This window comes from Anolis carolinensis, chromosome 1 (assembly GCF_035594765.1).
Source record: "Anolis carolinensis isolate JA03-04 chromosome 1, rAnoCar3.1.pri, whole genome shotgun sequence".
Lineage (NCBI taxonomy): Eukaryota > Metazoa > Chordata > Lepidosauria > Squamata > Dactyloidae > Anolis > Anolis carolinensis.
In genome coordinates this window covers 9,058,672-9,085,097 of record NC_085841.1, presented here as the reverse complement: position 1 = coordinate 9,085,097, position 26,426 = coordinate 9,058,672, and the positions used below count along the sequence as shown (strand labels likewise).

Genomic DNA, 26,426 nt, shown 5'->3' with positions numbered 1-26,426 from the left:
GCTTTACTCCAGCCCTGCTTGAAACACACACAAGTGCGGCCGAATTGCAGATGAGGTTAAACTAGGCCTCATTTCCCTTCTTCCAAAGGCACAATTCAAAGGAGCATCCAGATAAAAGAAATGAAAAAGCCAAGGATACTTCTTTTACCCACCACCCCTCTTCCATAGTCATCTTTCATCTGAGAAGGAAGATAGATGCCCACTAAAGCCTAAATCCTACAATATGCTGGGGGGAAAGGGATTAAGGAGAAAGGAAATAATCCTTATTCTCTACCGTCCACAAAAAGCACAATTGACAATCTGTGGCATGCTATACTCGGAAGTAGGTTCCAACCAGAGTCTGCCATTCCCAAATAAAACCTGGCCCTCATTCCCCATGGAATCGCTGCAGAAAGGAATGTCACAACCTTTATCTGGGAACTGGTCTTCCCTGTTTTGTTTTTTAAATTATATATTGCAAGCCTCTCCTACAAAGAAGGCCAGTTAAAAAAAATGGAGAAGAGGGACTTGGAGAGGAGGGGATTAAGAGAGGTGCTAACAATTCTAATCCTTCTTTTTCACCTCCCTCCTCAGAATCTGTCTTCTTTGACATCTCCCTTCCTGTGAGGTTACTACTTCCATCCAACAGATATTGCACTGACAGAGTAATATTTAAAAATGAAAAAAAATATGGGCGGGGGTTTTAAAGGAGGGGAAATGTGCAAGATTCACCTCCTCCTTTGCAAGATAGATAGACAGATGCTAAATAGATCTGATGAGGAGGGATCAAAGGAAGAAAATGGAAGTTTCTCTTTTGCAATACAGAGATAGATAGATATCTGATGGGGGGGGGGGGGAGGAGGAAAATGAGTAAGATTCTCCTCCTTTGCAAGACAGATACATGGATATATATGTGTGTGTGTGTGATATGAGGGGATCAGAGGAGAAAATAAATAGGATTCTTCTCTTTTACAAGATAGATACATGGACATGTATGTTATGGGGGATTGGAGGAGGAAAATGTGTAAAATTGTAATATTCTCCTCTTCCTTTGCAATACGGACACACATAAATATACCATATATGATGAGGGATCGGAGGAGGAAAATGTGAGAGGTTCTCCTCTTCCTTTGCAATACAGACAGAAACAGAAATGATATGGAGAGGGATTGCAGGAGGAAAATCTGTGAGATTCTCCTTCTTTGCAATATAAATATAAATATACATGATGGGGGGAGGATTGGGGAAAGATAATTTGCAACACACTCACAAACACATATCCACACAGTATGGTGGAACGGAGGAAAATGTATAGCTTCTGCTCCTCACTGGCAATATCGTAAATACACACAGAAAAAGATATAAAAAGGGCACTGTGTAGCATTCTCCTCCATTGCAATATATACATCCAAGACATGATACAGGGGACAGAAGGGGGAAAACATTTAAGATTCTCCTCCTCTGCAAAACATTTGTATGTGTGTGTGTGTGTGTATATATATATATATATATATATGTATATGTATATATATATATGTATGTATGTATGTATGTGTGAATGTGTGTATATATGAACAAATGGAAATGGGAGGAGGAAAACATGGAAGATTCTCGTCCTCTGCAAAATCCATATCTGTGTGTGTGTGTGTGTGTGTATCGTGTGTATATATATATTCTAAGTTTATGTATATCTGTATATGTATATATATGTGTGTGTGTATATATATGGATGAATTATAGGGTATGGGAGGAGGAAAATGTGTAGAACCCCCCCCCCTTTGCAATATATAAATATATTACATGATATGGGGGATGGGAGGAGGAAAACATAAGTTTCTTCTCCTCTGCAAAACATCTATCTGTATATAATGTTCTGTGTGTGTGGATAGGGGATGGGAGGAGGAAAATGCATAGAATTGTCATCCTTTGCAATATATAAATACAATACAGGATATGGGGGATGGGAGGAGGAAAACATGTAAGATTATCCTCCTCTGCAAAATACATATCTGCATATTTCTTTGTGTGTATATGTATATGTGTGTGTGTATGTATATATCAGACATGGGCAAACTTCAGCCCTCCGGGTGTTTGGACTTCAACTCCCACAATTCCTAACAGCCAAGGCTGTTAGGAATTGTGGAAGTTGAAGTCCAAAACATCTGGAGGGCTGAAGTTTGCCCATGCATGCTAGGGGATGGGAGGAGGAAAATGTGTAGAATTCCCTTTCTTTGCAATACGTAAACACAATAAAGGATATGGTAGAGGAGGAGGAAAACATGTAAGATTCAAGATTCTCTTTCTCTGCAAGACATCTATCTGTTTATATATGTGTGTGTGTGTGTATGTGTGTATATGTACATGTATATGTGTATGTACATATGTGTGTATGCATATGTGTGTATATGTGTGTGTATGTATATGTGTGTGTGTGTGTATACAGTAGTCTCACTTATCCAAGCCTCGCTTATCCAAGGTTCTGGATTATCCAAGCATTTTTGTAGTCAATGTTTTCAATATATCGTGATATTTTGGTGCTAAATTAGTAAATACAGTAATTACAACATAACATTACTGCGTATTGAACTACTTTTTCTGTCAAATTTGTTGTATAACATGAAGTTTTGGTGCTTAATTTGTAAAATCATAACCTAATTTGATGTTTAATAGGCTTTTCCTTAATCCCTCTTTATAATCCAAGATATTCGCTTATCCAAGGTTCTGCCAGCCCATTAGCTTGGATAAGTGAGACTCTACTGTATATACATATATATATGAATGATAAGGGATGGAAGGAGGAAAATGTTTAGAATCCCTCTCCTTTGCAACACACAAATGCAATATACAGGATATGGGGAGGACGGAAGGCAGAAAACATGTAAAGGTCCTCTTCTTCTGCAAAACACCTATCTGTATATATGTAACCGCATATATAAGTGTATATTTATATGTGTGTATTTATGTTGTGTATATATGTATGTGCATATGTATATTGATTTATTTAATTAATTTGCTGCGTTTATATGCCGCCCTTCTCACCCTGAAGGGGACTCAGAGCAGCTTACAAATTGAATTTATATACAATATTATATTATTAGCATAGTACAATACTGGCAATAAATTACTATATAGTAAAAGGTAAAGGTTTTCCCTGACCTTAAGTCCAGTTGTGACCGACTCTGGGGGTTGATGCTCATCTCCATTTCTAAGTCAAAGAGCCGGCGTTGTCCGTAGACACCTCCAAGGGCACGTGGCCGGCATGATGGCATGGAGCGCCGTTACCTTCCCGCCGGAGCGGTACCTATTGATCTACTCACACTGGCATGTTTTCCAACTGCTAGGTTGGCAGGAGCTGGGGCTAACAGCGGGCGCTCATTCCGCTCCCGGAATTTGAAACTGGGACCTTTTGGTCCGCAAGTTCAGCAGCTCAGCGCTTTAACACACTGTGCCACCAGTACTATATCAATATATTGTAATGTTACATGTAAAATATAATATATAATTAATATTATTATATTGTATTATTAATACAGTATCATCGTATTACAATATATTATGAATATTATATGTATATACAATATGTTATGATTATTATATATTGTTGTATTATTAGTAATGTTACACGTAAAATATAATATATAATTAATATTATTATATTGTATTAGTACAGTATCATCATATTACAACATACTATGAATATTATATGTATATACAATGTTATGATTATATATTATTAGATTATTAGTAATGTTACACGTAAAATACAATATATAATTAATATATTGTATTATTAGTACAGTATCCTCGTATTACAATATATTATGAATATTATATGTATATACAATATGTTATGAATATTATTATTGTAATATTATTAGTAATATTACACATAATATATAATATATAATTAATATTATCATATTGTATTATTAGTACAGTATCATCGTATTACAATATATTATGAATATTATATGTATATACAATGTTATGAATATTATTATTGTAATATTATTAGTAATATTACACATAATATATAATATATAATTAATATTATCATAATGTATTATTAGTACAGTATCATCGTATTACAATATATTATGAATATTATATGTATATACAATATGTTATGATTATTATATATTATTGTAAATTAATATATGTGTGTATTTATGTATAGATGTGTGTGATATATATATGTGTGTATGTGTACACCAGGCATGAGCAAACTTCCAACTCCCGGCTATTAGGAATTGTGGGAGTTGGAGTCCAAAACACCTGGAGGGACGAAGTTTGCCCATGCCTGGTGTGTATGTGGGTGTGTATATATATATATATCTCTGAATGGTGTGAGGAGGGAAGAGTGTAAGTCCCCCCCCCCCCCCCAAAAAAACCCCCATGCCCTGCAGCCTGGCCCCGAGGCCTGCCTGCGACTTACTCTCGTTCAGCACCTCCAGCAGCTCGGCGCAGCTCTCACACATGGTTCCCTCAACAACAGCAGCAGCCGCCGCCTCCTCCTCCTCCCGACCATTGATTGATCCGCTCCCGGTCGCCGCTGATTGATTGATGGGCGGGAAGGGAAAGAAGGAGGAAGGGGGAGAAGGGCGGAGATTGAAGGGGGGGGGAATTAGGAAGAGAAGGAATAACCTTAATATAATGGGATAATATGGGGAGAGGGGTTGGAAGGAGGGGGGAAAGAGAGAGCGGTTGGTCCAGGGGAGGGAGAAGGGGAAGAGCCCAAGGCCAACGAGGAAGAGAAGGCCGAAGTAAGTCCCTCACGGGCTGCCAAGGCCTCCATCAGCCGCCGCCGCCATTTTGCTGAGGGGGAAGGAGGGAGAAAGAGAGAGAGAGAGAGAGAGATGGGCAGGCGGGCGGGAGCGCGCACGCAAGGGACGCAAGTCACGCACGTTCCGAAGCAGAGGCTGGCTCGGCTATTTCCGGACGACGACGGCGAAAGGCGAACATTCCGCGAGGAGAGGGCGGGGCCTAAAAAGAACTCAAGGGAAGAGCATTGGCAGAGCGGGTGACTCGGCAATTTCCGGACAAGATCGGCGAAAGGCGAAGAGGGGAGGAGTCTTTTCCTTTGCATTGTGTTTATAACTCGCCTGCTTTGGGTGCAAAGCAACTCTAAACTCTTTGGAGATTACATTGCATTTGGCGTATAGAATTCGGCCAAAGTTTATAAATGTTTAATTTATAAATATATAATATATTGTATATTCATATAATATTGATAATAATGTATTATCATATTATACTACTAATAATACAATATAATAATATTAATTATATGTTATATATTAGATGTAATCTATATATATATATATATATATGTTTTATATATATGTATATATAAATACACACACATATATATGTGTGTGTGTGTTTATATATACAATACAATTTACAATAATATATAATAATTACATATTGTATATACATATAATATTCATAATATTACATTGTAATACGATATACAGTAGAGTCTCACTTATCCAACACTCGCCTATCCAACATTCTGGATTATCCAACACATTTTTGTAGTCAATGTTTTCAATACATCGTGATATTTTGGTGCTAAATTCGTAAATAAAGTAATTACTACATAGCATTATTGCGTATTGAACTACTTTTTCTGTCAAATTTGTTGTTAAACATTATATTTTAGTGCTTAATTTGTAAAATCATAATTTGATGTGTAATAGGCTTTTCCTTAATCCCTCCTTATTATCCAACATATTCGCTTATCCAACATTCTGCCGGCCTGTTTATATTGGATAAGTGAGACTCTACTGTATATAATGTATTGTATATACATATAATATTGATAATAATGTATTATTATATTATACTACTAATAATGTAATATAATAATATTAATTATATATTATATATTAAATGTAATCTTATATATATATATATATATATATATATGTACAGTAGAGTCTCACTTATCCAGCACTCGCTTATCCAACGTTCTGGATTATCCAACACATTTTTGTAGTCAATGTTTTCAATACATCGTGATATTTTGGTGCTAAATTCGTAAATACAGTAATTACTACATAGCATTACTGCGTATTGAACTACTTTTTCTGTCAAATTTGTTGTTAAACATATTTTAGTGCTTAATTTGTAAAATCATAACTTAATTGGATGTGTAATAGGCTTTTCCTTAATCCCTCCTTATTATCCAACATATTCGCTTATCCAACGTTCTGCTGGCCCATTTATGTTGGATAAGTGAGACTCTACTGTATATATATGTATATATAAATACACACATATATATATGTGTGTGTGTTTATATATATATATATATATATATTTATATAAACAATACAATTTACAATAATATATAATAATTATAACACATTGTATATACATGTAATATTCATAATATTATGTTGTAATACGATATACTAATAATACAATATAATATTAATTATATATTATATTTTACATGTAATATTACTAATAATATTACAATATATTGATACAGTACAATATAGTAATTTATTACCAGTATTGTACTATGCTAATATAATATTGTATGTAAATTTAATTTGTAAGCCGCTCTGAGTCCCCTTCGGGGTGAGAAGGGCGGCATAGAAATGTAGCAAATAAATATATATATATAAAAGAGTGATGGCATCAGGGCAGCAGACAAAACAACAAAACTACAGGCCCCCCAACCTCGAAATTTGACAACAACCCATCATCCACGGCTCAAGGTTGATACAACAAAAAGAAACGAAAAATAAAGTCCTAATTAGAGGGAGAGGAATAAGTGTTTTTATCCAATTGCTGCCAGTTAGAGGGCTAATCTCCGCCCACTTGGTCTCCTAGCAACGCACACAGCCCAGGGGACAGACACAAGAGTTTGGAGAGACCCCTAAGGGCCATCCAGCCCAACCCTTTCTACTATGCAGCAGGACACAATCCAAGCATTCACAACACATGGACAATGTATAAATAGTATATAATACTACACAGGGACATAGACCCCCTCTACCCTCACCACTTTCACAGTACACAAACAACCAAATGCATACTAAACATAAAGACAACCATACAACAGACATTCAATACCACCACTACCTCAACAAGTTCTCACTAACACCACCAGACAACGCCACAGCAACGCATGGCCGGGCATAGCTAGTTACTAACAATATTACCATATAATGATATAGTACAATATAGTAATTTAATGCTTGTATTGTGCAATGCTAATAATATATTGTATGTTCATTTGATTTGTAAGCTGCTCTGAGTTCCCTTCAGGATGAGAAGAGCGGGATATAAATGTAGTAAATAAATAAATAATAAAGTCTTCCATGTTCATATTCTTTACCCATTACCACGGATTGTTTCCACTCCCAGCAAAAAAAAACCAAGCCTTCATTTTGTACGAAGCACATTTTACTAGGCCATCAATGTTTAACGTCTACACAAATGACCAGCCACTGCCAGAAGGCACAGAGAGTTTTATCTATGCTGACGATCATGCCATCACCGCCCAAGCAGGGAACTTTGAAATGGGTGAACAGAAGCTCTCTGAAGCTTTAGGTGCTCTTACTGCCTATTACAGGGGAAACCAGTTGATTCCTAATCCACTTTAAGAACAGACAAGCATCCCGAGCCCTGAGGATTACCTGGGAAGGAATCCCACTGCAGCATTGCAGCACTTCATGTAAGCCAACCCGAGTGCCTTTGGGAATATGGGGTGGGGTATAAAAATAAAATAATAATAATAATAATAATAATAATAAGAAGAAGAAGAAGAAGAAGAAGAAGTCAAAAATCAGAAACTCCTCAAAACACAGCAGATAAAAAACCAGTACAAGAAAAACGCACTACAAACAGGAACTGACAGCTGGCACAACAAAACACTGCATGGAAAGTTCCTTGACAAAATTGAAGGAAAAGCTGATAAGGAGAAGACCTGGCTCTGGTTCACAAATGGGACCCTGAAGAAGGAGACAGAAGGCCTGATCCTTGCAGCCCAGGAGCAAGCCATCAGAACAAAGGCAATTAAGGCCAAGATCGAAAAATCAGCTGATGACCCAAAATGCAGACTGTGCAAAGAAGCTGGTGAAACCATTGATCATATCCTCAGCTGCTGTAAGAAAATCACACAGACAGACTACAAACAGAGACATAACTATGTGGCCCAAATGATTCATTGCAACTTATGCCTCAAGTATCACCTCCCAGCAGCAAAGAACTGGTGGGATCACAAACCTGCAAAAGTATTGGAAAATGAGCACGTAAAGATACTGTGGGACTTCCGAATCCAGACTGACAAAGTTCTGGAACACAACACACCAGACATCACAGTTGTGGAAAAGAAAAAGGTTTGGATCATTGATGTTGCCATCCCAGGTGACAGTCGCATTGACGAAAAACAACAGGAAAAACTCAGCCGCTATCAGGACCTCAAGATTGAACTTCAAAGAATCTGGCAGAAACCAGTGCAGGTGGTCCCGGTGGTGATCGGCACATTGGGTGCCATGCCGAAAGATCTCAGCCGGCATTTGGAAACAATAGACATTGACAAAATTACGATCTGTCAATTGCAAAAGGCCACCCTACTGGGATCTGCACGCATCATCCGAAAATACATCACACAGTCCTAGACACTTGGGAAGTGTTCGACTTGGGATTTTGTGAAACGAAATCCAGCATATCTATCTTGTTTGCTGTGTCATAAAATAATAATAATAATAATAATTATTATTATTATTATTATATCAAGCAAAAAGTGGGTGCTAGAAATAATATTATACGAAAGCTGACGGGCACAACCTGGGGATCACAACCAGATATAGTGAAGACATCTGCCCTAGCGCTTGGCTACTCTGCTGCTGAATACGCATGCCCAGTGTGGGATACATGCCACATTGACCTTGCAAAGGCATTCGACACAGTGAATCGCAGCGCTCTCTGGACCATCCTCCAAAAAATCGGGTGCCCTGACAAATTCGTAATCATCCTGAGGCTCCTCCATGATGACATGATGGCAACAGTCTTGGACAGCAACGGCTCCCAAAGTGACCCACTTAAGGTGGAATCAGGTGTCAAGCAGGGATGTGTTATTGCCCCCACCTTATTTTCCATCTTCATCGCTATGATACTTCACCTTGTTGATGGGAAGCTTCCCACCGGAGTGGAAATCATCTATCGGACAGATGGCAAGCTATTTAACCTCAGCAGACTGAGAGCCAAAACCAAGGTCACCACAACATCTGTTATAGAACTCCAATATGCTGATGACAACGTAGTCTGTGCGCATTCAGAAGAAGACCTACAAGCCACTCTAAATACCTTCGCAGAAGCATACGAGAAGCTCGGCCTCTCACTGAACATTGAGAAAACCAAAGTGCTCTTCCAACAGGCACCAGCTAATCCCTCTGCAAAGCCAGGAATACAGCTTAACGGTGTAACATTAGAAAATGTTGACCATTTCCGCTACCTTGGCAGCCACCTCTCCACAAAAGTCAACATCGACACCGAAATACAACACCGCCTGAGCTCTGCGAGTGCAGCATTTTTCCGTATGAAGCAGAGAGTGTTTGATGACCGGGACATCCGTAGAGATACCAAGGTCCTTGTTTATAAAGCCATTGTCCTCCCAACCCTGCTCTACGCCTGCGAAACGTGGACTGTCTACAGACGTCACACCAAACTCCTGGAGCGTTTCCATCAGCGTTGCCTCAGGAAAATCCTGCAAATCCCTTGGGAAGACAGGCGGACAAATGTCAGCATGCTGGAAGAAGCAAAGAACACCAGCATTGAAGCGATGCTCCTACGCCATCAACTCCGCTGGACTGGCCACGTTGTCCGAATGCCCGATCACCGTCTCCCAAAGCAGCTCCTCTACTCCGAACTCAAGAATGGGAAACGGAATGTTGGTGGGCAGGAAAAGAGATTTAAAGATGGGCTCAAAGCCAACCTTAAAAACTGTGGCATAGACACTGAGAACTGGGAAGCCCTGGCCCTTGAGCGCTCTAATTGGAGGTCAGCTGTGACCAGCAGTGCTGCGGAGTTCGAAGAGGCACGAACGGAGGGCTTAAGGGAGAAACGTGCCAAGAGGAAGGCCCGTCAAGTCAACCCCGACCGGGACCGCCTTCCACCTGGAAACCGATGTCCTCACTGCGGGAGAATATGCGGGTCAAGAATCGGTCTCTTCAGTCACCTAAGAACCTACCCCCAAGATGGAAGACCATCATCCTCGAGCTACGAGGGATCGCCTAAGTAAGTAACATGCCACCATGTTAAAACAGTGGATGTGGTCTTAATGAGACATGCCGCATCATCACGGGATGTCTACGCCCCACACCACTGGAGAAATTTAGCCGGTATTGCACCACCTGACATCTGCCGGGAAGATAAAGATATCATATTGACCCATCCCACCCACCAAAGAGTCCAAGATAAGTTCATAAATCACAAAGGAAAACATGGGATCCGGGGAAGAAAAGGTTATTTTCCTTATCCCCAATAAATCGAATAATAAAATGATAAAGTGATAGTGAATAAAAGTTTATAAAAAGCCAAAAAGGGTTGATTTGGAGCTCATGGAGCTGGTTGAAAGGAAAAGCAGGGTGGAGGGTAAGTTATAGTTTCCCAAGGGTTAGTGCAGCCCAGAATGGGTGCTGTGGAGGGGAGAGATAGAGATAGAGCCTTTTGGGGCTCAAAGGGGGGGAGGGAGAATCCTGAACCCCAGAATCAGAAAAGAGAGATACATAGTAATACATGCAACAGTGAAAGGGGGGAAAGATATAAATGAAATGTAAGCAGATAGGTGACACAACACTTGTTTTTCTGGTTTTTCTTCTTCTGCGACCCTAGAGATGATTAGATCAACCCAGATGTATAGGGATGCAAATTTTCCTCTGCCAGCTCAGACAATAGCTGGGTCCTTAGAGTTTTGGCCAAGTCAAAAGGTCACTTTGTCTCATGCTACCTGGAGCAGCAGGGGGGATCCCAGCTGAATTGTTTAAAATCTTGGAAGGTGATGCTGTCAAGGTGATGCATGCCATATGCCAGCAAATATGGAAAACACATGATTGGCCATCAGATTGGAAAAAATCAATTTATATCCCCATACCCTATTTCCCATGCCGGTAAGGTAATGCTCAAGATCCTGCAAGGCAGACTCCAGCAATACACGGAGCGAGAGTTACCAGATGTCCAAGCTGGGTTCAGAAAAGGCAGAGGAACCAGAAACCAAATTGCCAATATCCGCTGGATAATGGAGGAAGCCAGGGAGTTCCAGAAAAGCATCTACTTCTGCTTTATTGACTATTCTAAAGCCTTCGACTGTGTGGATCATAATAAACTATGGCGTGTGCTTGGTGGTATGGTGATACCAAGTCACCTTGTCTGTCTCCTGAGAAATCTGTATAAAGACCGAGTAGCCACAGTAAGAACAGATCACGGAACAACAGACTGGTTCAAGATTAGGAAAGGAGTACGGCAGAGCTGCATACTCTCACCCTACCTATTCAACTTGTACGCAGAGCACATCATGCGACGTGCAGGGCTTGAATCCAAGGCCAGAGTTAAAATTAGTGGAAGAAACATTAACAATCTTAGATATGCAGATGATACCACTCTGATGGCTGAAAGTGAGGAGGAGCTGAGGAGCCTTATCACCAAGGGGAAAGAAAGAAGAAAGTGCAAAAGCGGGGCTGCAGTTAAATATCAAGAAAACCAAGATTATGGCAACCAGACTAATTGTTAACTGGCAAATAGAGGGAGAAAACGTGGAGGCAGTGACAGACTTTATATTTCTAGGTGCGAAGATCACTGCAGATGCAGATTGCAGCCAGGAAATCAGAAGACGTTTCCTTCTTGGGAGGAGAGCAATGGCCAAGCTTGACAAAATAGTGAAGAGCAGAGACATCACACTGGCAACGATGGTCCGCATAGTCAAAGCAATGGTATTCCCCATAGTAACCTATGGATGCGAGAGCTGGATCATAAGGAAGGCTGAGCGAAGGAAGAGAGACGCTTTTGAGTTCTGGTGCTGGAGGAAAATCCTGAGAGTGCCTTGGACCTTGGCAAGAAGATCCAACCAGTCCATCCTCCAGGAAATAATGCCCAATGGCTGCTCACTGGAGGGAAGGATATTAGAGGCAAAGCTGAAGTATTTTGGCCACATCATGGGAAGGCAGGAAAGTTTGGAAAAGATCACGATGCAGGGGAAAATGGAAGGAAAAAGGAAGAGAGGCCGACCAAGGGCGAGATGGATGGACGGTATCCTTGAAGTGACTGGCTTGACCTTGAAGGAACTGGGGGCGGTGATGGCTGACAGGGAGCTCTGACGTGGACTGGTCCATGAGGTCACAAAGAGTCGGAGACGATTAAACGACTGAGCAGCAACCTGGATCCCAACCTATTTTACTGGTCTACCTTGGCTTCACATATTTATATGTGAACCTTATTATAAATCATCTTTTTGTCCCTGTTCGGCATCAAGAGGATTCCTGTACCTTAGTGTGGCTGAGTAGAAGAGAGGATTTCAGCAAGTGATGCTTGTCATGCAATCAGGTAAAAAGCAACACCGGATGAAACTCACTCTTCTGTACAGTATTTAAAAGTACAGGGCCCTGATTATCTTCCCCCATACAAATTAAGAATGGCAACGCGTATGGGCCTCCAGAAATTGTTGGACCACATCTATTGCCAGCTGTAACCAATATAACCAGCTGTGCGGGATGATGGGGGTCACAGTACAACAACATCTGCTCGTATTAACCTCCAGTTTTAGAAGATGAAGCGGAAGATGTACTCAGAGCACTTGGGAAAAAGAAATCACCAAGAACAGATGGCATTCCCATAGAGCAGCTTCAAGCTACAGAGACAGAACTTACTTCAGTTCTAATAAATTTGTCAACAAATAAGGACTAACCCACAGAATGAAAACACCTCAAATGATTGTTGTTATTATTATTACTATTGCTATTTACTTACCTCTCCCTGCAGGTAGGTGAATAATAACACAATCCATCACATCAGTTAAAAGAGCATATGAAACCAAGCCATGTTAGAATCTATTAATAAATACTTTTAAAAAACATAATTTAAAAATAATCTGGGTAGATCTGCCTGCCGGGAAAGGCTTTTATTTATTATTGATTTGAACTCTGATAGCATGTCAAGCTGATGAATCACTCCTAGAAGGTCATTCCACAATCTGGGATCTAAGAAAATAGCCTCTGATTGAAGTAGATACTCCCAAAGGAACTGAGAGTATGGGCAGATTATGCAAGAGAAGGAGATACTGTAGTTAACCTGGACCCAAACCATTTGGGACCATCTGGGATTGCAGTACCTACAGGACCATTGCATTCATTTCCCATGCCAGCAACGTGATGCTCAAGTGCAGAATAAAGACTTTTACCATAGATCAGTGGTTCTCAATCTTTGGGTTCCCAGGTATTTTGGCCTACAACTCCTAGAAATCCCAGCCAGTTTACCAGCTGTTAGGATTTCTGGGATTTAAAGGCCAAAACATCTGAGGTTGAGAACCACTGCCATAGATAGATAGAGGAAGTTCTCAATGTCCAAACTGGGTTTAGGAAAGGAAGAGGCACTAGGGATTATATTGCAAACATGTGTTGGGTGCTGGACCATAGAAGGTGATTTCTGAAGACAACCAGGCTATGCTTTCTTGATTATAACAAAGCCCTTGATTGCATAGAGATGTAAGTATTGCTCTTAAAAGAAATTGATGTGCCACAATATTTGATTATCCTGATGAACTCAGGACAAGAAGATACCATCGGGACATAACACAGAGAAATAGAATGGTTTCCAATTGGCAAGGTCATGCAAGGCTTTATTTTATCACTCTGATTAACTAGTGCACTCATCCTTGCAACAGGATTAGGCTCAAGTGAAGGAGAAATTAAACTCAGATGATTTAAGATATGCAAGATGATACCATACTACTATCAGCAACTAGCAAAGATGGAGCATTTTACTGAAGGGCAAGGAAGAAGATGCAAAGAAGGATTAACTGTTGAACATTAAGAAAAAACAATGGCCACAAAATAGTTAACTTGAAAATAGGAGATGAAGACATACTTAAAAGGTTTTCCATATCTTGGGTCAGTCAATACTACTACTACTACTACTACTACTACTACTACTAATAATAATAATAATAATAATAATAATAATAATAAGATGTAGTTGCTTACCTATAACTATGTTTCTTCGAGTGGTGTTCTGTGGAATTCGCACTGATGGGTTTTCCTGTGCCTGCACAGCAATTGTCGGAACCTTCTAGAACTTAGAATAAAACAAAATGGCGGGAGCCCCGCCCACTCTCCCCAGTATGATATATAAGGCCCTGTGGGCGGGGCTAGTCAGTTCCCCGCTGCCAGGTAGCAACTGAGCCTAGTGGCATGATTCCAGAGGGGAGGATGGGCGGGTTGTGCGAATTCCACAGAACACCACTCGAAGAAACATAGTTACAGGTAAGCAACTACATCTTCTTCTTCGTGGTGCTTCTGTGGAAATCGCACTGATGGGAGACTAGCAAGCTACTCACCGAAGGAGGAGGGTCATGCCACGCATGAGAACAGCACGGCTCTCCCAAAAGCTGCATCCCTCTTCGCCAAGACGTCCAACTTGTAGTGGGAGGCAAAGGTGAAGGAGGAGGACCACGTGGCTGCTCTGCAGATGTCGTCGAGCGGTACTCCCTTTAGGAAGGCTTGCGATGTAGACAAGGCCCTCGTGGAATGGGCCACCACCTTCTGAGGAAGGTCCCGGCCCGCCAGGGTATAGGCCGTACGAATTGCTGCCACAATCCATGCGGCTAGGCGTTGAGAAGAAACCGGGGACCCCAACGCATCTGGTCTATACTTCAAAAAGAGCCTGGTAGATTTCCTCTGAGCCTTGGTCCTTTCAATATAGTAAGCTAGTGCTCTCCTAACGTCCAGAGGATGTAACGCTGTTTCTAGTGGTGTGGAGGGGTTTTGGAAAAAGGCCGGCAGAGTGATATCCTGGCACATATGAAATCTGGAGACTACTTTCGGTAGGAAAGTTACATCTGTCCTAAGGACAACCTTATCCTCATGAAATCTCAGATACGGGGGGTCTGCCCTAAGGGCACACAACTCACTAGCTCTTCGCGCGGACGTAACCGCCACCAAGAAAGCAGTCTTCCATGATAAATAAGAGATGTCACACGAGGCCATCGGTTCAAACGGTGTTTTAGACATTTGGGACAATACCAGCTCCAGGCTCCACGCCGGTGGTGGTGGCGTCACTGGCGGGTGTAGGTTCTTGAATCCCTTAAGAAAAAGACCAATTAAAGGGTCCTGAAAGCAGGATTGGCCAGAGGAGCCTCTACGGTACCAGGAGATAGCTGCCACGTAGCATTTAAGAGAGGCCAAACATAATCCATTGTTGGACAGGTGCACCAGGAAATCCAGGATTATGGATGTAGGGGCTGTAAATGGGTCCACACCTTTGGATTGCGCAAAGACTTGGAACTTCTCCCACTTGTATTCATATGAGCGTTTAGTTGATGCTTTCTGTGCTGCCTCGAGAATAGCCCTCACTGGGCCTGAGAGATTGAGCATGGTCTGATCCTCCAGCCGGTCAGATTCAGCGTTGCTATGTCTGGGTGGCGGACCTGCCCCCTGTGGAGTGAGAGAAGGTCCGGGAACTTCCCCAGTCTGATGTATTCGCCCTTCGCTGCCTTCCACAGTGGTGCAAACCACGGCTGGCGCGGCCACCACGGTGTTATTACTATGCAGTCTGTGTTGTCCGACAGGATTTTCGAGATGGTCTTTCCTATCATTGGTAGAGGAGGGAAAGCATACAGTAGTCCTCCGGTCCATTGGAACCGGAACGCATCCCCTAAACACCCTGGAACCGTGCCCGGGCGAAGACGTGCGCAGAACGCGGTGCATTGGGCGTTCTCCGGGGATGCAAACAAGTCGATTATCGGCCAACCCCAGTGACGCGCCAGAAGGCGGAACTCCGTGTGTTTCAGCTGCCATTCGTGACATGCCGACTTCGAGCGGCTGAGTGCGTCTGCCAACACGTTGTCTTTCCCTGGTAAATGTATTGCTTGCGGTGTCACTCGCTTCTTGACGCACCAGTTCCAAAGGCGTAGGAAGAGGTGTAGCAGACGCCTCGAATGGGTACCCCCCTGCCGGTTGAGGTAGCATTTTACCGTTGTATTGTCCGTCACGATCCGTACGGTGGTCCCTTGCAGGATCCTTTCGAAGGCGTGGAGGGCTTTTTCCACTGCCAGAAGTTCGAGGACGTTGATATGGGCGTCACGTAACTGGCCTGTCCAGCGACCGTTGATCACTAAATCGTTGAGATGAGCACCCCATCCGTCTTGAGACGCGTCCGTTGTAACCTCGTAAGTTGGTATCGGGGGGCGGAAAGGAAGACCTGCCCGCAGGTTGCGTCTGCTTGTCCACCATCGTAGTGAATGCAGGACAGGACCTGGAGGCTTCAACATCATCCATTGGCTGTCGCAGGACGGATCGAACGAGTCCAGGAACCACCTCTGAAGAGGTCTCATCCTGAGTTTTGCTAGTTTTACCACCGCCGTGGTGGAGGCCATATGACCTAGGATGGATTGGATATGCCATGCTGAAGCTTGTCGTCGGGAACGGAGTTGCAGGATAGAGGCCCGGATAGTACGGAAGTGGGACTCCGGAAGGTAGGCCCTTTCCGACCGAGAGTCCAGGACAGCCCCAATGAACTCGATGTTTTGCGAAGGGGTTAAATGAGACTTTTCCTCGTTGACTACGAGGCCGAGGTCCTGCAAAAGAAGGAGCGTAGAGGACACATCATCCTTCAGGCCTGTCTCTGATTCACTAACGACCAGCCAATCATCAATGTAAGGGAAGGTAACTATTCCTCTTTGCCTTAAGTATGCGGCCACAGTAGCCATGCATTTGGTGAACACCCTTGGCGCCGTGGCTAGGCCAAACGGCAGCACATTGAAGGAATAGATGGAGTGTCCTACTAAAAAACTGAGGTACCTACAATGGGAGCGCTGTATAGAGATATGGAAATAAGCGTCACGTAAGTCAATGGTCGCAAACCAGACTCCCCTACGCAACAGCGGCAATATGGTAGCCAATGTCACCATACGAAATTTACGGGCCCTGATGTGCCTGTTAAGGCCACGTAAGTCTAGTATTGGACGCAGCCCACCCGACCTTTTCCTAATAAGGAAATATCTCGAGAAGAAACAGGAATGGGCTTTGCACGGAGATGTTTTAGAGATCGCACCCTTCTGTAGAAGGGTCGAGACTTCCTCTAAGAGGCAAGCGGAAGGGGTAGTAGTGCGGGGAGTTCCCTTTCGGGGACGAGATATAAACTCAATGGCGTAACCCGTTTGAATAACTCTCAGGACCCAAGAGTCCGATGTTATCCTCTGCCACGCTTTAAGGTGTGGGGCAAGTCTTTCAAAAAAGGCCAAGTGTCCTTTCTGAGGGGCCATAAACGAGGAATTTAAGTACCCTCTCCCACTGGTAGAGGGAGCAAGTGGACTCAACGAACTCAAACAGGAGTCCAGGGGTTGCAAACTTGGAGTGAACCTCGGGAAGGGGGCCAACGCCGTAGGGTTAAAACCGGCGCCTTTGCTTCTCATTCTGCTTCCCCCCATTCTGCTGCTGACCTTTGTATGGAAAGGAGGAGCGCCTAGGCCCGAAAGGACGAAAAAAGGATCGTTGTTTTCCCTTATAAGATGGTGAGTTCGATCTCCTGGACCGATAGTATGGATTCCACCATCGCCGTTGGTATTGGTAGGTTTGTTGTGTTGCATACTTATTGGTGGCTTGGGTCACTTCATGAGTGTCCTTGATTTGGGCGTCAGTCTCCGGATTGAAGATGCCAGCTTCATCCAAGGGAAGATCCTCTATAACTGATTTAGCAGAGGGGGAGAGGTTGGCTGCCCGCAGCCAAGCATGACGCCGTAATGAGATCGCTCCTGCCAGGAGCTTTCCCGAAGTGTCCGCTATATTTTTAGCTAGGTCCTTCTGTAGCTCTGAGAGCAGGCATGCTTCCTGCTGGAAAGCCCTTGCCATGGCTTGATGTTGTGTTGGGAGAAGATCTATATACGGGGCCATCTTCTCCCAGAGGTATGTCTGGTATGCTCCCGTATAAGCGCCATAATGAGCCATCCTAGCGAAAAGGCATGACGCAGAATAGAACTTCTTCCCCATGCTCTCCAGTTTTTTGCCCTCTTTATCCGTGGGCGCTGGTTGGGAATGCTGAATTTGCTTGGGTTGGGTAACATCCACAACACGAGAATTCAGTTTAGGCTGCTTGGCTAACCATTGAGCTCCGGAAAAATCAATTTTATAGAGGTATTCCACTCTCCTGGGGGTAGCAGGAAGAGCCGCTGGAGATACTCCCTCATTCTTAATTATCTCTATTAAGTAGGGAAGGGATGGCAGCGCTGTAGTAAGGGGCCCTTGTTGTTTGGAAGAAGGATAAACGGGGTCACTGACCACCTTTGCAGGTTTTTGAGCTGGCAAGTTAAGCGCCTTAGAGAGGCGAATCAATAAAGATGAGAAGGTTTTGATATCCTCCGCTGAGGGGGGGTCAAGGTCATCATGCGGGTCCGCAAGTGGAGCTGACGTGGAAGGTTGGCCCTCAGTGTCTTCAGGGCGATCAGCCTCAGTCTCCTGAGAGGGTCCCAGTAACACCCCCACCCGTGGGGTCCCTGGGACCGGCGGCACCTGTGGCGCTGAAGGGGGTGGAGATTGGGCGCGCATCTCCCTTTCTCCCATCTCCGGCGCTGAGCCTGAGGTTTGTTTTAAAGGGAGACTTTCCGCAGCTGCATTGCCCCGGCTTGCCAGCAGGGTGCAGTCTTGAGACGCGTAACTACGCTTCGAACCCGGTGGGGCTGAATAGAGCCCATATGGATTCCAAAAGTGAAAGCCCTCGAATCCGGGCGGCATAAACGGGTAGGGAGGGAATCCATATGGATAAGGAGGGAATCGGGAGTCTCTAGAGTGGCTCCTGGCGTTGGAATCAGCAATGGAGCGCCCCGAGCTCGATGAAGAGGAACGCCGACGCCGGGATGGGCGGCCTCTCTGGCCCCTCCTGGATCTTTTAGGCGAGGGAGAGGAAGTGAGGGAGCTCGATGATGAGCTGCGTGCCGCCGGGCTTCGTCCCCGACCCCACGCCTCCTGCTGTTCGCTCGGCAACAGTGGGGCCGGCTGAGCAGGGGTAAGCCCGGTTGGGCTGAGCGCCTGTGAGCCCTGCGGCTCAATTGGGGTGAGCGGAGGAGGATCGCTCCGCACCGGGGAGCGTCTTATGGTAAGGTCGGGTTGTTGCCGGGTGGGCCGAGGGCGCGGTGCTTTCAAATGCTTTACTTTCTTTGTCTTCTTTCGGGCATCGCGCGGACGGGTGGATTGGTGGGAGTCTAGGGCAGTCCCTGGTTCCTCCACACTCAGAGGCCCAGTCTGGACCGCCTCAGATGGTGGATGACTCGCGGGGCTTGGCGATCTAGCGTTGTTTGAGGCCGATGGATGAGGCCTAGCCTGAGTGGGGGAAGGCCCAGCGAGGTTAGGCGCCAGGGCCTGCTCATAGAGCAAAGCTTTCAATCTGGATTCCCGATTTTTACGTGCCTGAGGTGTAAACCCCTGGCACACATGGCAGGATTGAGTGATATGCCCCTCGCTCAGGCATAAGAGGCATTTAGAATGTCCATCTGCCTCAGGGAGATTGCTCCCACAGTTCGAACATTTCTTGAAAAAGGAGGCCATGATCACTCCGGTCACCTAATGTAAGTGACAAGGCCGGGATTAAAGAACCAAGTCCAGTCCGTTAACCAAGGGGATTTACCAAGTCCAGTCCGTTAGTCAAAGAAGGATGAGAGGTTCGCAGCCAGTCCGAGTCAAAAGGATTAAACACGATGCTAGAAAGCTCTAGAGAGGTTCCTAAAGTTGCTGCCTCTGCAGCGGAAAAAAGGAACTGACTAGCCCCGCCCACAGGGCCTTATATATCATACTGGGGAGAGTGGGCGGGCTCCCGCCATTTTGTTTTATTCTAAGTTCTAGAAGGTTCCGACAATTGCTGTGCAGGCACAGGAAAACCCATCAGTGCGATTTCCACAGAAGCACCACGAAGAATAATAATAATAGATTTATTCTTGTATCCTGCCACCGTCTCTCCGAAGGGATTTGGGGTGGTTTACACACAGCACAAGGTGCCTAAAACAGGACATAAAATGAAACACAATATAAAATACAATTGAATAAAGCATATAGGCATATAAAACAGCAATTTAAAACTCAATTAAAACAGCGCTCATCAACCTATGGTGGTAAGGCTGTAAACAATATGACAAGGGAATGGTATAAGTGCAGAGCTGCATAACAGTTGAACAACTAGGCGTTCTCAAATGCCTGTTTAAATAGCCAGGTCTTCAGGTCCCTATGGAAGAGCACAGTGTGGGGGCCTGCCTAATCTCCCTGGGGAGGGTGTTCCAGAGCCGAGGGGCCACCACCAAATAATCCCTCTCCCTCATCCCCACCAACCATGCTTGTGGTGGTGACAGGACCGAGAAGAGGGCCTCCCTGGCAAATACTAGAGCCTGCGCTGGTTCATAGGGAGGGATGCGGTCACGATGATAGGCAGGACCTGATCCGTTTTGGGCTTTGTAGTTAACCTGCACTTTGAATTGGGACTGGAAATTTATCAGCTGCTTTCATAGCTGCTGAAATGGAGCTGCTTTCATAGGGGTATCATGTGCTCCCTATAGCTAGCTCCAGTTAGTAGCCTGGCTGCCGATCTTTGCACCAACTGCAGTTTATGAGCCATCTTCAAAGGCAGCCCCACATAGAGTGCATTGCAGTAATCCAGTCTAGATGCAACCAAGTCAGGCTTTTCGAGTTATGGTCGCAGCTGGCACACAAGCTTTAACTGTGCAAAGGCCCTCCTGGCCACTGGCGACACCTGAGCTTCAAGCGTCAGCGCTGAGTCCAGGAGGACTCCCAGACTGCGCACCTGTTTTCTCAGGGGTAGTGTAGCCCCATTGACCACAGGTAGCCACCCTATACCCCGATCACAACTGACCAGGATGACCTCTGTCTTGTCTGGATTAAGCTTCATCTTCAGGCACTGGTCCAGGATACGGGGGGCTTCCGTGGGATTTGGTGGAAAGCAGTAGTAGAGTTGAGCGTCATCTGCGTAGAGATGGCACCAAACTCCAAAATTCCAGATGAACTCACCCAGAGGTTTTATGTAGATATTGAAAAGCATGGGAAATAGAATGGAATTTTGCAGGAACCCACAGGTCAATGGCCAGAGATCTGAGCAGGTGTCCCCCAGCTTCACCAACTGGGTGCTATCCTCCAGAAGGAGCGGAGGCACTGCAGTGCAATGACTCCAAGACCCATTCTGGGGAGCTGCCCCAGAAGGATACCATGGTCGATGGTATCGAAAGCCACTGAGATATGCAAGAGAACCAACAAGGACATACTCTCCCGTCTAGCTCTCTGCAGAGGCCATCCACCAAGGTGACCAAAGCTGTCTCATTTCCGTGACCAAGCCTAAATCCAGATTGCAATGGATCAATTATAATGGAGACTACAATGAAGAAATCAGAAGTAGTCTGAACTTGAAAAGGTAGCTATGAAGGAACTATGAGGGTCGAATGAAAAGTAATGCCTCCACCTTTGTAACTCCTCAACAGGGAATGAGCAGGATTCTGGTAAATGTAGCATAGGGTGGGGTCTTTTGAATGCTCTGGCACAGGGGTCCTTGCCTTCCCAAATAACATTTCTCAGAATTTCTCCCAGAAAGTTTTAGTATTCTTTCCCTAAAGCAATTTTGAGATAAAAGGGGATTGTTAGGAGCTGAATCAACCCTGTGAGGTAGAAAAAAGTTAAGATTCAAAACACTGACCTGACTGTTGGAAGAGTTATGTACGAGTTATGTAACTTGTAAGTTATGTAAATTTCGTAAATGACTCTGGGTTTCATTATTTTTTGGTTAAGTAATTGAGCAAGTGGAGAAGCTTACCTAGGTTTCCTACCATTTTTTTATTAATAATATTACTATTACTATTATTACTATTACTGACACAACAACATAGTCTGACAGAGTAAACAAGATAGATATGCTGGATTTCGTATCACAAAATCACAAGTCGAACACTTCCCAAGTGTCTAGGACTGTGTGATGTATTTCCGAATGATGCGCGCAGATCCCAGTAGGGTGGCCTTTTGCAGTTGGCAGATCGTAATTTTGTCAATGTCTATTGTTTCCAAATGCTGGCTGAGATCTTTTGGCACGGCACCCAGTGTGCCCATCACCACCGGGCCCACCTGCACTGGTTTCTGCCAGAGTCTTTGAAGTTCAATCTTGAGGTCCTGATAGCGGCTGAGTTTTTCCTGTTGTTTTTCATCAATGCGACTGTTACCTGGGATGGCAACATCAATGATCCAAACCTTTTTCTTTTCCACAACTGTGATGTCTGGTGTGTTGTGTTCCAGAACTTTGTCAGTCTGGATTCGGAAGTCCCACAGTATCTTTGTGTGCTCATTTCCCAATACTTTTGCAGGTTTGTGATCCCACCAGTTCTTTACTGCAGGGAGGTGGTACTTGAGGCATACATTCCAATGAATCATTTGGGTCACATAGTTGTATCTCTGTTTGTAGTCTGTCTGTGCAATTTTCTTACAGCAGCTGAGGATATGATCAATGGTTTAGTTAGCTTCCTTGCACAGTCTGCATTTTGGGTCATCAATTGATTTTTCGATCTTGGCCTTAATTGCATTTGTTCTGATGGCTTGCTCCTGGGCTGCAAGGATCAGGCCTTCTGTCTCCTTCTTCAGGGTCCCATTGGTGAGCCAGAGCCAGGTCTTCTCCTTATCAGCTTTTCCTTCAATTTTGTCAAGGAACTTTCCATGCAATGTTTTTTGTGCCAGCTGTCAACTCTAGTTCGTAGTGCAGTTTTCTTGCACTGGTTTTTTGTCTGCTGTGCTTTGAGGAGTTTCTGATTTTTGACTTCAATCAAAGCAGGTTCTTCACTTTGCTTGACATATTCTGCCAGGGCATGTTCTTCTTCTTTGACTGCTTGTTTTACTTGTAAGAGTCCTCTGCCCCCTGATCTTCTAGGCAGATATAGCCGGTCAACATCACTGCGAGGGTGCAGTGGATGATGAATGGTCAAGAGTTTTCTTGTTTTTCTGCCCAAATTCTCCAGTTTCACCTGTGTCCAGTTTATAGTGCCAGCAGTATATCTTATGACAGGTATGGCCCAGGTGTTTATGGCTTTGATGGTATTGCCTCCATTGAGCTTGCTTTTGAGAATTTTTCTGACCCTTTGTGTGTATTCTTTGCTGACCAGTTTTCACATGTTCATGCTTGATGTTGTCCAGCTGTAATAAGCCAAAATATTTATAGGCCTCTGGCTGGTGACACTTGATTGTTTGGCCAATAGGCATATTTATGCCCTCACTTTCAATTATTTTTCCTTTCTTCAATGCCACTGTCGAACATTTGTCCAAACCAAACTCCATGCTGATATCAGTGCTAAAAATTCGGACAGTGTTAGTCAGAGACTGGATTTCAGTTTGCGTTTTCCCATATAGCTTCAGGTCATCCATGTACATCAGATGCGAAATTTTGTGAGATTTTTTAGATGTTTGATAGCCGAGATTTGTTTTTTGTAAGATTGTTGACAGAAGGATCATGGAAATATTACTATTACTATTATTATTATTATTATTTCATAGGCTGGATGAGCATCTGTTGGGGGTGGTTTCACTGTGCTTTTCCTGCCTGGCAGAAGCTGGTTGGATTGGATGGCCCCTGGGATCTTCCAGTGAAATAGTACTATTAAGTTAATGTTGGTTAAAATTCCCAAAAATTCCCTGGATGTGCAAATTTTTCTGAAGCTTGTGGGGAAATGACGACCGGTTATGTTGTATCATTGAAAACAGAAACTGAAGGCGGTCGCTCTTGCAGTTTTTTTAAATGTTGTTCATAATTTTTTAAAAAATTCCCAAACATCAGTGGACGATTGAAACATTCTGAAACTTGTGCAGATAACAGTGGTAAATGTGTTCTAACATTGTAGCGAGTTTCATCCCGATAGCCTTAAAATGAGGGAGAAAGGAGCCTTGGAAGCTTTTCCACTTGTGCAATTACTTAACGAAAAAGTAACAAAAATTTTCTTGTATCATTTCAGTTTCTTAAGTTAAGAAACACTTTAGAAAGTATTCGCTGCCCCCCCCCACACACTTTAGTAATTAATATTGAAACATTTTTTTCATTGATCGCACAGGTGTCGTATTCATTCAGTCCTCATTGAGATGTTGTGGCTTTTTAAAAAAAGTTCAACAATTTAAACTGTTAAAAGGTTGTTAATAATTAACAACACTCGAGGACCTTATATTTACTTATGATGAGTCACGCTGTCACGGTGGCCTTGAAAACCCATGAATGAGAAAGACAGCTGGTTTGAGAAGGCCTTGCATCATGCCACTCTGGTCAACCTTCCTCTAGCATTGCTCTGATGGCTAGGATCTCAGACTGGGGGTCAACATCACAATGGTTAGCAATACTCTCCAGAATTTCGCACATGAAAACTGGGACACATGTCAGGATGTGGCCAAGACGGCAAATGGCCTACTACTTAGGAAGAACACTTAAGCTCAGAGGCTGCAGCAGATTGATTGGGACTATCCCTGACAAATGGGGATAGTTGGAAAGTATGGCATTGGTGCGCAGCCTAGTTTTCCCAAAATAAGCTCCAAGTGAGATAGTTTCGGTTGCAACTATCTCCTCTAGAAGTTCTACCTAAAATGCCTTTGTGAATATATACCTTTAAAATGCATACAGTAAAACCCCGCTAAATTGAGCCCCGCTTGTCCGAGTGTCCGGGCAATTCGAGCTAAATTCCTCCCCCCCCCACTCACCCTGCCAGATCCCAGTGCTGCCGGAATCCAGCTGGGTGAGTGAGCGAGGAATGGAGGGTGGGCTCTCTCTCTCGCTCCTCCGCCATGCTGGGCACCGGTGCTGCTGACCCCAGCATGGCGGGGAGCCAAGGCATGGGCAGGCGGGAGAAGGAGGAGGGCCTCAAAAGTCCTCCTCGCTCACCTGCTCACTCTCTTGCTCCTCCTCCATGCTGGGCACCGGTGCTGCCGGCTCCAGCATGCGAGGGAGCTGAGGCAGGGGTGGGTGGGTGAGCGAGGAGGAATTTTGGAGCCCTCCTCGCTCACCCACTCGCTGCCTGGCTCCTCCTCCATGCTAGGTGCCGGTGCTGCCAGCGCCCAGCATGGAGGAGCGAGCAGGTGAGCGAGGAGGGCTCCAAAAGTCCTCCTGGCTCACCCACTTACTGCCTGGCTCCTCCTGTGTTGTTGAAGGCTTTCATGGTCCAGATCACAGGATTGTTGTCAGTTTTCCAGGCTGTCTGGCCATGTTCCAGAAGCATTCTTTTCTGACGTTTTGCCCACATCTATGGCAGGCATCCTCAGAGGTTGTGAGGATGCCTGCCATAGATGTGGGTGAAACGTCAGGAGAGAATGCTTCTGGAACATGGCCAGACAGCTCGGAAAACTGACAACCCTTTGTTGTTTGTGTTCTCTATCAGGGATAAGGGATCTTAGTCCCTTCTGATGTTTTGAACTACAACTCCCACAGCCTTCACCATTAGACATGTTAAGAGTGATGCAAGCTGTAGGCTAAATCATCAGGGGAAGCCAACAGTACTGTATTTTAAATTTATTGAGCCTTCTCAATACAGTAAATTACTACATAACTTTACTGTGTATTGAACTGCTTTTTCTGTAGATTTGTTGCAAAACATGATGTTTTGGTGCTTAATTTGTAAAATCATAAAGAAATGTGACATTTAATAGGCTTTTTCTTAATCCCTCCTTATAATCCAAGTTATTCGCTTATCCAAGCTTCTGCTGGCCCGTTTAGCTTGGATGAGTGAGACTCTACTGTATATGTTTTGGGTGCGTTGCTGTGAGTTCCAGACCTTATGGCCATGTTCCAGAAGCATTCTCTCCTGACATTTTGCCAACATCCATGGCAGGCATCCTAAGACGTTGTGAGGTCCATTGGGAACTTGTGAAGTGGGGTTTATATATCTGTGGAAGGGCCAGGGTAGGAGGAAGAACTCTTGTCTGTTGGAGGCAAGTGTGACTGTTGCAATTGGCCACCTTGATTAGCATTGAATAGCCATGCGGCTTCAAAGTCTGGCTGCTTCCTACCTGGGGGAATCCCTTGTTGGGAAGTGTTAGCTGGCCCTGATTGTTTCCTGTCTGGAATTCCCTTTTTTTTTTTAGTGTTGTTCTATATTTACTGTCCTAAATAGCTGGATTTTGTTCATTTTCATGGCTCCCGCCTTAGTTGAAATTGTCCACATGCTTATGAATGTCAGTGGCTTCTGTGTGGTTTGACCAGGTGATTGTGAGAGTGGTCCAGCA

At 44.1% G+C, this 26,426-nt stretch overlaps 1 protein-coding gene across 1 annotated transcript in view; it reads right to left on the bottom strand.

The window, feature by feature from the left end:
- Positions 1-4,861, bottom strand: part of usp34 (ubiquitin specific peptidase 34) — a 133,726-nt gene extending 128,865 nt beyond the window's left edge. The window contains exon 1 of the mRNA XM_008121091.3: positions 4,415-4,861. Coding sequence (XP_008119298.1) covers positions 4,415-4,457 — 43 coding nt within the window. The 5' untranslated portion in view covers positions 4,458-4,861. The remainder of the gene's footprint in view (positions 1-4,414) is intronic.
- Positions 4,862-26,426: the final 21,565 nt, after the last annotated feature.